The sequence below is a fragment of the Pristiophorus japonicus genome, chromosome 16 (assembly GCF_044704955.1).
Source record: "Pristiophorus japonicus isolate sPriJap1 chromosome 16, sPriJap1.hap1, whole genome shotgun sequence".
NCBI lineage: Eukaryota > Metazoa > Chordata > Chondrichthyes > Pristiophoridae > Pristiophorus > Pristiophorus japonicus.
The window spans coordinates 19678183-19692569 of NC_091992.1; the positions used below are offsets into that span (position 1 = coordinate 19678183).

Below are 14387 nucleotides of genomic sequence, written 5' to 3' on the forward strand. Positions count from 1 at the left end.
CGATCACTTGAGCAGTCAATTCTTGAGATGAACACCCAGATTAATGTTTGGCAGCAGTTGGGGAGAGGTTGTTGAGTATATTGTAGAGATATGAGTGTGTGTCTGGGAATGGACTGGTGAAGACTAACCAATTCCAAACCTTTTAGGAGTGTCTGAAATTTCATATTATGGCTGCCTGCATGCCCCAAAGACTCGTAAATTATGAAAATCTTGGAAGTATTTTAAATAGAAGTGTAGTGAAGCATAAAACTACATGACTTTACCAACTACATTATTCAACTATGTAGTATACAGATTATAGAAGAGGTAGCAAAACTGATTTATTTCTGAAGAGAAGGCACTTGCTGTCCATGAAGTTGCTCTCTACAAAGAAAATAACTTCCACACTATTGATCATTGCGGATGTACAAGTGCCTGACTCATTACGGATCAGCCTGATTCATTATCTTACGATGGTTTAGCTGTTCAAAGAAAAGTGGTACAAGGCAGGAAAAGTTCCACTTGTGCAATTAAGTAACCATGGTCAGCAAGAGGCAGTCACGCTAACAAAAGACTTGAGCAAATGCAAGGGCAAGCGGAAATCCACTAGACTGGGAGAGCTATAAAAAGGAACAAAGGGATACAAAGACAGTAATGTCCAAAAAGGAGTATGGGGGAAATAAAACTTGCATGGGATATCAAGGTTAACATCAAAATGCTGAATAAATATATTGAGAAAGAATTGTAAGATGGACTGTGGGCCAATTTAAGACTGATGGAGGTGATGTTATAATCAGTACAAAGGAAATGGCATACTTGTTAAATGTATATTTTGTGTCCATTTTAACAGAAGAGGAAGAGGACAAAGTACCAGCGGTACAAGGGAACCAAAAAATGTCAAGGGGAGGAACTTAATGGACTTAAGATAGATAAATCTCCAGGTCCTGATGGTTTGCACCATAGGTTATTAAAATAGAGATAGTCATAATTTTCTAAAGCTTGCTAGATTTTGGAATTGTGCCTTTTGGATTGGAAAATTGTAAAAATCACTCCTTCATTTAAGGAAGGAGGAAACTGGAAACCTGTCATTTATGGGGAAGTTACTGGAATCAGTCATAGACCGAGTGATTGAATGGTGGGCAGGGAAGTGTCTATGGATGTTGTTTATATCGACTTCCAGAAGGCATTTGATAAGATTCCGCACAAAGCGATTATTACCAAAAATGAGAGTGCACAGAATTGGAGGGAACCTTGTTACATGAATTGGTAATTGCTTGGGAGGTAAGAGACAGAGAGTAGCGTAAGTGTCCTAGCACAATAATCATCCCTCAATCAACATCACTAACACAGATTACCTGGTCATTATCGCACTGCTGTTTGTGGTCTTGGGCCAGGGATCCCCAGGTGCCGGTGGGGGTGCCATGTCTCGTCGCCGAGAGCATGCAGAAATCAAGCGCAGACAGCGGAAGGAGCATGCGGCAAACCAGGCTCTCCCCACCCACCCTTTCCTTCAACCACTGTCTGCCCCACCTGTTACAAAGACTGCAATTCCCACATTGGACTGTACAGCCACCTGAGAACTCACTTTTAGAGTGGAAGCAAGTCTTGGTCGATTTCGAGGGACTGCCTATGATGATGGATGTTTGTGGGAGCTTGTTGTGCGCAAATTGGCTGCTGTGTTTCTTGTATACACTTCAAAAGTACTTCATTGGCTGTAAAGCACTTTGGGAGGTCCGGTGACCGTGAAAGGCGCTGTATGAATGCAGGTGTTTGTTTTTAGAGATAAAAAGACTGTATCCTGGTGGAATTTGACACGTGGGGTGACTTGTACCAGGACCTCCGCTTTCCACCACGCATATTAATGACTTGGATGAAGAAATAGTGTAGTATATCCTAGTTTGCAGATGACACTAAGTTAGGCACAGTAAGTTGCTTAGCTGGGAGCAGGAATTTACAGAGGGACATAGTCAAATTATGTGTAGGCAGAACAAGACAGATGGGGCTAGAGTTTCTGCTTGGTGTGCAATTCACCCAAAAGATCGAGGAATTTCAAGCGTGAATTACATCCAGCGCAAATTGAGTTTCCGCGATCTTTTGTGCTAATATAAAAAAATATCGCACTGGAAGCGGGTCCTGCCCACAAAACTTGTCACACTCCCAGACCAAATTAATTACCATGGCAAGTTTCTGCTAATTGTACCCGTTTTCGGGCCTTCGAGGAGGCTCTTAAAATTTGCATATCGCACCTTTTTAAGTGCTTTTAAATATATTTATTTAAATTTACTAAAACTGACTACACCAAATGAAACTAGGTCTGTGTAGTTTTTTTTAAAGTAACTTTGTCATTTTAAAATCATGTTACTCACAGGTGGTGGACTAGATACTCTGAATAAAAATGCTTATTTTTTGTATACCATTTTCAGCTGTATTAATAAAACTGTACCAGGTTATCACTCTTAAATATATCAAGGATTATTTTTTAATGGGAAAAATAATTACATTCTATTGCACTGGTTTGTCACTATTTTACGTTTGGCAATGTGCAAATGAACTTGAGTGGAAATTTGAGCAAAAAATTCAATTCTGAAAGCTAGTGTAACTTTTAGCGCAATTTGCACCTGGATTGCTGCTTACGCCCAAAAATGGAAACTACTCCACTGGAGTTTAATATGGGGAAATGCAATGTCATCTAATTTGGATCCAAGAACGACAAATCAGAATCATTTCTTCATGGCGAGAGACTAAGAACTGTGGAGGAGCAAAGGGATTTGGGTATCCAGGTGCACATCACTAAAGCTAGTGCTCAGGTACAAAAAGTAATCTAAAAGGTTAATATTCTGTTGGCCTTTATCTAAAAGGCTGTAATACAAAGGGAAGGAAGTTGTGCTTCAGTTGCACAACCTTGGTCAGACCCCATCTGGAGTGCTGCGTTTAGTTTTGGTCATCGCACCAGAATTGTACCAGGGCTTAAAGGGCTAAATTATGGGAACAGGTTACATAAACTTGGTTTGTATTCCCTTGAATTTAGACAGTTAATGGGTGATCTAAATGAGGAGTTTAAAATGATAAAAATGGATTCGATAAGGTAGATACAGAGAAGCTATTTCCTCTGGTGGAGGAATCCAGAACAAGGTGCCACAATCTTAAAATTAGAGCTAGGCATTCCAAGAGTAAAACCAGGAAGCACTTTTTCACACAAAGGGTTGTGGAAATCTGGAATCCTCTCCCGCCAAAAATGCTGTGGATGCTAAGTCAATTGAAGTTTTCGAGATTGAGAATATCCAGCTGCAACGGTCAGGCACGCAATTTTGATCTCCCCAGCGTGTCATGCAATTGACTTAATTTCTGACTGAAGTATACAAATCTAATTGCTTTGTGTTTTTAAATATATATTTGCATTGTCTAATTTTGTAATTTTTTAAAAATATTCCTGTAGAAAACAAGTTTGTGGTTTCCGGGAATCTCCACGGTGGGTCTGTTGTTGCCAGTTATCCTTACGATGATTCTATAATTCACAAGGAGATAGGGTACTACAGTAAGTCCCCCGATGATGAGGTGTTTAAATACCTGGCAAAGAGCTACGCCTCCAAGCATCCAGTGATGAAAACTGGCACACCACATTGCGCCAATGACACTCCTGAGGAAACCTTTAAGGATGGCATCACAAATGGAGCCGAATGGTATGATGTATCGGGTGAGTTCAATATTCAAACATGTACAGAAACATTAATTTTCTTTGAACTACAAATGTACTCTATTGCTCTAATGTGATTCAGGTGAACTTGTAATTGTATAAAAAGCACAACCTTCTAAAAGAAGTGCCAGGTCACTCCAATACTGATACATTCAGCTGCAAAATGCTTGCTGATTATTACTGGACAGACTTGCAGTAATTCCTTCAGTGCTTTTCCTATTCACTAACCATTACAGAGTTCGCTGGCTATTGGCATCTATCATGATGAGAGCCAGTGCGGCAAAAGGCTATTCAAATCCAGCTGCCTTGTGGTTCAGTGGACAAATGTACTGTTGTACTGAGCCGCAAAGATGAGGGGGACCTTAGGTCGCAGTATTCCCGGGCTGAAGAAGGCGAATAAAACCACCAACTTCTTGCTCATTGCTATCCAGTGACTTCTGTTTGGTGGTGTATGTGTGTGAATGTTGGGGTGGGATTTGGCCTTGGTTGTGATATCTTCTGTGGTCAAATAGCTGGCTGATTTTCACTGTCCAGCTAATTAGGTGACGTGCAAAGGCTGCTGATAGCTGTGGAACTGCAACTCAGTCAGTGCCTTCAGGAGAGAAGGGGGGAAAATTGAAGAGGCAGCTGGATGGCTGTTACCATATTTATAGATACTTGTTCACATTGGCCCTTAAATTCCGATGTCCCGGGTCCATGCGAACTTTGTACGGACCCGGGAAGGCATCAGAAAAGCCTGTTTTTGCCGCGCAATGCGCATGCGCTGAAAACCGGCATTTCCGATCTGTCAAGTTTCTGGCTTGACGGATCCAACGCATATCGGGAGCGAGGACATTTGTAAGTGCAAATTTCCAATATTTACGCTTACAAATGTCCTCAAAAATCTTGCGCCTGAAAAAGCAGGCGCATAGTCTACTGTGACAGGTGCAAGTGTTTTAAAAAACCACAAACATATAAAAATAAAGTTATTCAAACATATTTTATCATTAAAAAAAACCCTCCCCACAACAGTAAGTTTATTTAAAAAAAAACTTTTTAAAAAATCAGGAAAATATATTTTTTTAAGACATTAATAACTTTAATTTAAATGAATGTAGTGTATATTTTCTATTTTTTATTACTGTTTTAGGTGTTTGTTGGGGGGGCGGTGGGGAGTTCTCATTAATAGTAATCTGAGTTTAGGACCCTATGGAAACTTTTACTATGAATGAGCATATACTTTACCTGATTGGCGGCCCAGGGCCATGTGACTCCAGGCCTGCGCACGTCCCGTGACTGGCAGTCAGCTCAAGCCACAGCATCAGAAAGTCGAACGTGGGCAGCAGCTTAAGGTAGGTGCATATTTTTTCTCTAAAATGCCCGAGGGAGGGCCAAAACGGAATTTCAGGGCCATTATGTTTTGGATGCAAGATTTCTCAAGCAGGTGGACATGGACACAATCAAGTGTTACACAGGAGCCAGTTGTTGAATAGTATCAGTTAATTAGACAAGTGTCCTAACCACCAGGTTCCTTTTTCTTTCTGTTTATACCATGGAAATAGAATTTTTTTACGCCAAAGCCAAGATGGAAAATAGGAATAAAAGGGGTAAATTTACTGATGATTAAGGTAATCATGACATCTTTTCAAATCAATGAAAAATATCTTTGGATCACTCATTGTTGTTGTGTCTGCACGAACAGTTTTAATTGGCAGTGTGATTGTCAGCGGAATGCTTAAATACCTAATTTTTCACTAGCATCTGGGAAAATGGAAGGTACTTGTTTGTTTAAGTAGTAAACATATTCTGTTCAGCTTTTATGTGAAATGGAAATAGTCTTGTGAAAGTCATGTCTCATGTGCTGAACTGTAGCCATTATGTAAATCACATAAACCTGGAAGTGATTTCACATCTGTACTTTTGGTTGTAAGGTGCTTGGCATTCATTCTTGTAGTTTACGTCTGAATTCCTAGAGGTTATCTCTTTGTTGACCATGGATCCTTTTGGATTTGTGCTGTGTTATATAGCACTTTTTTTGGGGGGATGATGGTGGTGGTCAGAAAAATGCAGGTACAAGTCTTGCACTAATTTCTGCATCAGTTTTATCTTTCTTATTTGGAACCAGTTTCCAAGTGAGGGCTGGCAGTTCTTAGCCAATATAGATCTCTTACAGGAGTAGCTGAGGGTAAATTTCCCTGTTTTTCATTCGCTGTGAGGAGCTGCCATTCAATCGCTTAACTGTCTTGACTGATCAATAATTCAAAATTGGGAGCACTAATATCATATAATCATAGTGAGTTGGAGCAAAATAATGTTACTTCACTGTTATCTCCCCAGTTAAGCAATACACTTTTTTGTGCCAGTTTTCTCTTCTGTAGACATTGACTTCTGTTCCATGAACTGGTAGACCTCTGATAATTTGCCCAGGTAACCAATTGTCCAGTGCGAGTCTCGACTGAGTGTTGGCATGACATTCCACTGGTGGGGGGTGTGGGGGGTTCCGGGGAGGCTATTAAAATCAGGCCTAATCCTGCACATGCGTACTCATGCCCATGGGTCTCAGTGGATTGGGGTGTGAAACCCTTGGTGATTTTGCTGCTCATAGCCCAATGACACTGAGACCAATTATCGCAATTTCCATCGGGGGTGTGGTCGACTAATTTCGCACATATTTGGAATTGACCGTGGGGCTTTAGGGCTCAGTTCTATTTTGACTACCAACTCAGCCGTTGGGAAAATTTAACTGCTCGCTTTGTAAAAACAGACATCCAGGTCTAAACAAAATACCACCTGGTCGACACGTATTAACTACAGTAACACTTTTTGTTCAGTTAATAAACTGTCATGCCCATTTGGAAGGCAATAGGAAATGAACACTGTAGAAAATGATGAGCAGATGAAAGAATCAACTAGAATAGGCAGCAGAAGACCGAGAACCAGTTGCTTGCAGACTCTCAGAACTGGGTTAAGGGTTGAATATGGTATAGGAATTTTAGAAGCTGACTAAAGCTAACTTTGTGGTGTGAATAATACACATCATACACCTGCCTTCTGCAATGTGTGAGTGCAATCTATGCCTGAGAAATGAGCCTGGCAATTGTTAAAAGCAGGTAGCAGGACCTTCTGTACAGGGCATTGGGGGTTCCAGCCCATACTTCCTTGCTAATTAGTGGAATGACTGCATATGCATGTTAGATATAGGGGGAATAAGAAGAGGTAGCCCCTTAATTGATGGCTTGAAACTAATAGATGAAATAACAGGACACTAGGTATTATTTCAAGTAGATACAATTTGATCATTTTTGCACATTTGAGCCCGACGATTTTCAAGCAAGGAGAGCTATCTGGTACCAAGTTTAATGACCAGTATAATGGAAAAATTTAATATTTTAAAAATACTCAAGTATTAAAGGGGCATAATTTCAGTGATTATCAGATTGGCATGAATCAAAAGTACTTGTATATTGTAAGATCTGAAATATGAATTTAGCATATCTCCAGCTTGCAGAATTCCTGCCTTACTTGAGTATGAGACTAGCGTGAGATTTGTACTGTCTTTAGCCATTCTTTTCACAATTCAGAAGCACCAGTAAGCAGTTAGGTTTTAGAAAATTTTCACTTAAACTTTGCAATGCATCACAATAAGGTTGTTGTACATTGTGTGTGTTTTATGGTGCAGATCTTGGGAAACTTTCAAGTGTTTAATTACTATGAATCCAAAATAATTGACTGAGAAGACTTGCACTTTTTCTGCAATCACGTTGCCAAATGTTTACAGGATTATTTTATATTTAAAATACAGTAGATTAGGAACTGGACTGGATTAGCCACTGGCCTTTTAACTGGGTTCAAACCTGGGACCCTGGTTCAAATCCAGCCCAGACTGATGAGATGAAAATCTTCTGCAAGAGTCCTATGTGAAATGAATTTCGGCAAACCTTAATCTAGTTCCTAGTGGACATGGTTCATTCAAGTTGTGATATCAAACAGACAGTTTGCGAGTGTTGTAATCGCCTTTGTATCGATGGAGGAGGAAGAGAGATATCGCTCGGTGTGATCAGTGTACCAGGGGGAGCTAATCATGTGCTTCAGTTATCATTGTCAAAGGGTGGTTTGTAAATGGTGAAGAAGAAGCAGGGACCGACGATGGACTCCTGTGGTACATCAGAGGTGACTGTGGAAGCAGAAGAGGAGAATCTGTTTGAGGCACTGAAATACTTCCATTGTGAGGGGTATCAACAGGATCAGGAGAGAGCACCGATTAATAGAGCAGTTGATGATCTCCTTTATCTTGGGCCATGGTGTGTAAAGTGTAGCAGGGCTGCATTCTGAGCCAGGGAGCAAAGTACAAGAAGACTGGGAAGCCAGAGAGTTAAGTAGAATTTTATTTGAGAAGTATGGGCTTAATTATTCAATAGTGAGGAGCTGTGATGGCAGTTGTTCTGAGAGAATTTTTTTATTTAGATTTAAAAAAGTGATCAATTACATCAGATCAGCAGGCAGAATCAAGAGAAAATATTTTTGCTTGTCCAATCAGGAAATCAGGCTGGTGAACTGTGTAACCATTACAGTGTAGCCCTGGAATCACGTTGGATAAATATAGCAAATATATAAACACAAATCATGTACAAGCTTCCTTCATTCGCGCATCACTGGTCAAACTGCCTTGTGTGATGCAATCAACAGTGTTTATTACAATACGTGCATACGTGGCATAGCTTAATTCACTGTAATTATGAACAAAGAAGTAAACGGTAAACAATGAAAATATATATATTTATGCTGTATTTTAAACTTGATGCACCTCAATTAATGCTTAGACGTGGTTTCATTGCTTGTACCTGGCATAGTGGTGTTGAAGAGGAATAATTAAAAGAATATTTGATTTTTGTGGGAATGTTCTATTGAACTTGGTGTAATTGTACTTTATGCTAACTACCCAGGTGAAGCACCTCCATGTACAATACACTGATATATGGTGGCTTAATTATTCAGTGTAATTAGAAAATGTAATTTTATGTCACCTTTCACAAAGTTGCAATATCTATTGCAAGATTAAAATATTGCCTGCTTCGGTGAGGTGCACAGTATGTCTCGAGGGAAGGAAACACTATGAAGGAAGACAGCATTGATTATATGTACACTTTTCTAAACCTCCATAGGCATTTTTGAAATGTTTTAGACTGCATCTTCTGATTGCTCAGCAGATAAATGAATCACTGTATGTTACTGATACATAGTCCAGGAAGGTTCTCGGTTAAGTCCAGCAATCATTTGTAATATAAAATGGAACTTTTATGTACTTACTTCATGGGTCTGACTCTCAGAATTATTGTGCATCCTCTTAGTGGGGTTTGCCTTAGTTTTTTTTTGCTCTCGAAAGAGTAACCAAGAGGTAGGAAAATATACTCTCTGTGAATTATCAGGATATTGTTGATTAAAATATACAGGTGATTTAAAAAGTAACGGTGATTTCAGCAGAATTTCTGATTACATTCCTTTATAATCTGGGGGTTGAAAGAAAGTCGTGCTACAATATAGTTGCCAGTAAACCCATTTCAACTTCCAGGATGCTTAGCTATATCTTGCGAGCCTTTTTAATTTTTGGAATTTTTTTGTGTATTCATTTCTTTCCACCCCAAAAAGCTCATAATTTTATAGCCACTATAACCAAGTACATACTAACGATGGCTACACTTCAAAACAATTCATAAAGAAAGACTTGGATTTATATAGAGCCTTTCATGACCACCGGATGTCTCAAAGCGCGTCGCAGCCAATGAAGTACTTTTTGAAGGACTGACATATGAGGAAAGACTAGATCGGCTAGGCTTATACTCACTGGAATTTAGAAGAATGAGAGGGGATCTCATAGAAACGTATAAAATTCTGACGGAATTGGACAGGTTAGATGCAGGAAGAATGTTCCTGATGTTGGGGAAGTCCAGAACCAGGGGACATAGTCTAAGGATAAGGGGTAAGCCATATAGGACTGAGATGAGGAAAAACTTCTTCATCCAGAAAGTTGTGAACTTGTAAAATTCTCTGCCACAAAGTTGTGGAGTCCAGTTCGTTGGACATATTCAAAAGAGAGTTAGATGTGGCCCTTATGGTAACTGGATAAAGGGATTAGGGGGCATGGAGAGAAGGCAGGGGTGGGGTACTGAGGTTGCATGATCAGCCATGATCATACTGAATGGTGGTGCCGGCACGAAGGGCCAAATGGCCGCCTCCTATTTTCTATGAAGTGTTGTCACTGTAATGTGGGAAATCATAGCTTTGGAAAGTGCTTCGGAATTGCCCCAGGGTGTCACAGGTGCTATGCAAATTCATCTTTAACATGGAATTTATCAGGCTGTACATCTTTACCCCTCCCATCTGCCTTCCTGCCAGTAGGTTGATTGTATTAAAAAGTTCATTCTCATTCTCCTTTAATACTTTTAAAATGAGTAGTTAGCTTTCAGAAACCCAGTGCTAATACTGAAACTATGCTTAAATTTACCCTGTTCGGAATCTAAGAACAAACATTATCAAGGTTAAGTGGGTCCATTGTTGCCGAGGGTAAAATACTTTTTTTTTAGGCGAGGTGAACCAATTTTGTTTATACACAGCAGTTTGCAGGATATCCTGTTTAATTAAAAGAAATGTGGTTAGTGTTCTGTGCTTAGTCATGACAGCATTCTTGATGTAATTCTGGGGAGTGTGTATGCTAGGTTGCAGTAATTGCTGAAAATGGAAATAGACCAGGTCAGTTACCATCTATAAAGAGAAAGTACAAATGTTTTGGGTGTATTTATTTTTGATTAAGCAAAACTTGCACAACCTCAGGCAATGAAGTATAACCTCTGTTGTAACGAAGCAAACGCAGCAACCAGAATTGGCCAGAAATAGCAGCGAACCCGGGGACTGGGAGAAATTTAGAACTCAGCAGAGGAGGACAAAGGGTTTGATTAGGGCAGGGAAAATGGAGTACGAGAAGAAGCTTGCAGGGAACATTAAGACGGACTGCAAAAAGCTTCTATAGATATGTAAAGAGAAAAAGGTTAGTAAAGACAAACATAGATCCCCTGCAGTCAGAATCAGGGGAAGTCATAATGGGGAACAAAGAAATGGCAGACCAATTGAACAAGTACTTTGGTTCGGTATTCACTAAGGAGGACACAAACAACCTTCCGGATATAAAAGGGATCAGAGGGTCTAGTAAGAAGGAGGAACTGAGGGAAATCCTTATTAGTCGGGAAATTGATGGGATTGAAGGCCGATAAATCCCCAGGGCCTGATGGTCTGCATCCCAGAGTACTTAAGGAGGTGGCCTTGGAAATAGAAGATGCATTGACAGTCATTTTCCAACATTCCATAGACTCTGGATCAGTTCCTGTGGAGTGGAGGATAGCCAATGTAACCCCACTTTTAAAAAAAGGAGGGAGAGAGAGAAAACAGGGAATTATAGACCGGTCAACCTAACATCGGTAGTGGGTAAAATGATGGGATCAATTATTAAGGATGTCATAGCGGTGCACTTGGAAAGAGGTGACATGATAGGTCCAAGTCAGCATGGATTTGTGAAAGGGAAATCATGCTTGACAAATCTTCTGGAATTTTTTGAGGATGTTTCCAGTAGAATAGACAAGGGAGAACCAGTTGATGTGTATTTGGACTTTCAGAAGGCTTTCGACAAGGTCCCACACAAGAGATTAATGTGCAAAGTTAAAGCACATGGGATTGGGGGTAGTGTGCTGACGTGGATTGAGAACTGGTTGTCAGACAGGAAGCAAAGAGTAGGAGTAAATGGGTACTTTTCAGAATGGCAGGCAGTGACTCGTGGGGTACCGCAAGGTTCTGTGCTGGGGCCCCAGCTGTTTACATTGTACATTAATGATTTAGACGAGAGGATTAAATGTAGTATCTCCAAATTTGCGGATGACACTAAGTTGGGTGGCAGTGTGAGCTGCAAGGAGGATGCTATGAGGCTGCAGAGTGACTTGGATAGGTTAGGTGAGTGGGCAAATGCATGGCAGTTGAAGTATAATGTGGATAAATGTGAGCTTATCCACTTTGGTGGTAAAAACAGAGAGACAGACTATTATCTGAATGGTGACAGATTAGGAAAAGGGGAGGTGCAACGAGACCTGGGTGTCATGGTACATCAGCCATTGACAGTTGGCATGCAGGTACAGCAGGTGGTTAAGAAAGCAAATGGCATGTTGGCCTTCATAGCGAGGGGATTTGAGTACAGGGGCAGGGAGGTGTTGCTACAGTTGTACAGGGCCTTGGTGAGGCCACACATGGAGTATTGTGTACACTTTTGGTCTCCTAACTTGAGGAAGGACATTCTTGCTATTGAGGGAGTGCAGCGAAGGTTCACCAGACTGATTCCCGGGATGGCGGGACTGACCTATCAAGAAAGACTGGATCAACTGGGCTTGTATTCACTGGAGTTCAGAAGAATGAGAGGGGACCTCATAGAAACGTTTAAAATTCTGACGGGTTTAGACAGGTTAGATGCAGGAAGAATGTTCTCAATGTTGGGGAAGTTTAGAACCAGGGGACACAGTCTAAGGATAAGGAGTAAGCCATTTAGGACCGAGATGAGAAACTTCTTCACCCAGAGAGTGGTAAACCTATGGAATTCTCTACCACAGAAAGTTGTTGAGGCCAATTCACTAAATATATTCAAAAAGGAGTTAGATGAAGTCCTTACTACTAGGGGGATCATTGGGTATGGCGAGAAAGCAGGAATGGGGTACTGAAGTTGCATGTTCAGCCATGAACTCATTGAATGGCGGTGCAGGCTTGAATGGCTGACTCCTGCACCTATTTTCTATGTTTCTAACCAATTTGCTTTTTAGTAATGTTGATTGAGGGATAAATATTGTCTGGGGATTAACTCTCCTGCTTTTACAAAATAATACCATGGGATCTTTTACGTCCACCTGAGAGAGCAGGTGGGACCTCAGTTTAATCTCCCATCCGAAAGATGGTACACGAGTGTCAGCCTAGATTTTTATGCTCAAGTCTCTGGATTGGGACTTGAACCCACAACCTTCTGACTCCGAGGCGAGAGTGCTATCAACTGAGCCACAGCTGACACACAGTTGGAAACCTCTTCCAGTTTTCAGTTGTGATGAGGGGTGTACACCTAAAATGTTAACTTTGCAGATGCTCGCTAGTGTGTTTCCAGCATTTTCTGTATTTATTACCAAAATCAGTGAATGGATCAACCTTGGCTCTGGGTATCTCTCTTGTCTGAGTCACTTGGCCATGGGTTTGTTTCACTTCAGAGACTAGAGCACATAATCTAGACTGACACTCCAGTGCAGTGCTGAGGGAGCGCTGCACTGTCGGAGGTGCAGTCTTTCGGATGAGACGTTAAACTGAGGCCCCGTCTGTACGCTTGGATGGATGTAAAAGATCCCACGGCACTATTTGAAGAAGGACAGGGGCTGTTCTCACACACTGTCTTGTACAATATTTATTCCTCAACCAGCATCACTAAAACAGATAATCTGATTATTATCCCATTGCTGCTTGTGGAAGCTTGCTATGCGCAAATTGGCGACCATGTTTCCCTTTCATCATCATCATCATCATAGGCTGTCCTTCGAACGAGGATGACTTGCTTCCACACCAAATATAACAGTGGCTACACTTCAAAAGTATTTCAGTGGCTGTAAAGCTCTTTTGGTTGTGACAGGTGCCATATAAATGCAAGTCATTCTTTTTTTAAATCATTTTATGTACAGTCATTTCTGTTCAATATCAATAAATTGTTTTGCTTCCATGGTCCCAATCTTTTATCTTTTTATTGATTTTTTTCCAGAATTAATTGGATTTTAATCGGATGGCAGTGAGCACATTTTGATCAATGATGACCATATTCACAATGTGTAGGATTGAAGATCTGAATCACACATTTAAAAAATAAAAGCTGCATTCGGATGGTAGTTTTTAAGGCACTGAACTGGTATATATGTATATTTCTGTTTTGCAATTTGCACCAGTGACCTAAACACTGCTCTAAGTGGCCTTAATTCAGCAAACTCGATTTCACCATTGATTTTAATGGGGGTGGGGGGGCAGAGCTATGAGCAGCACAAAGGTTCCCGAGAAATAATGGTGTGGCGTACGCTGTCGATGCACCATTATTATGGCGCAAGTTTTCAGCAAATTCCGGCTCTATATGGCTGGCTTAGAAGCGCGTCAGAGGATAAACGAGAAACCTTTGCGTGATCGTAGAATATACTCTCTTTTTTTAAAATTCTGACAATTTGGTATGTTCCCTTGCAGAATCGAAAGCATTCTGTAAGACTGCAATTTAGGGCCCAAGTTTTGGGCCATGCCAAGAACGGCGCAGCCCTGACTTGGACGCCCGTTTTTCGTGCCACAAAGTGCGCCTAAAAAAAACTTACAGATTCTCCGGCTCCCTGCTGGTCCTCTTGAGTTAGGCGCGGCGCAGCACGAGCTGTAGGGGGCGGAGCTAGGTCCCTGCGCTGAAAACAGTGCCGGGACCTCTGCACATGCGCTACAGTGGGCGCGCATGTGCAGTAGCTCCAGGCGCCCAAAACTGTGTGGGAGGGGCCCAAAGCACACAGCCCCTCGCCCTGGCCGAATGGCCTCACTGGGGCTGCGTGCATAAGGCTGCCTCCCACGCCCAGCTCCTGCTTCCTCCCCATACCTCTTCTCCCCCCCCCCCCCCCCCCATACCTCTTCCCCCCCCCCCCATACCTCTTCCCCC

The 14387-nt window shown here is 41.3% G+C and overlaps 1 protein-coding gene across 3 annotated transcripts in view; it reads left to right on the plus strand.

Annotated features, from left to right (window-relative positions):
- Positions 1 to 14387, plus strand: part of cpda (carboxypeptidase D, a) — a 95496-nt gene that overhangs the window by 2985 nt on the left and 78124 nt on the right. For all 3 annotated transcript variants that reach the window (XM_070857081.1, XM_070857079.1, XM_070857080.1), the window contains exon 2: positions 3416 to 3673. In XM_070857081.1, coding sequence (XP_070713182.1) covers positions 3416 to 3673 — 258 coding nt within the window. The remainder of the gene's footprint in view (positions 1 to 3415; positions 3674 to 14387) is intronic.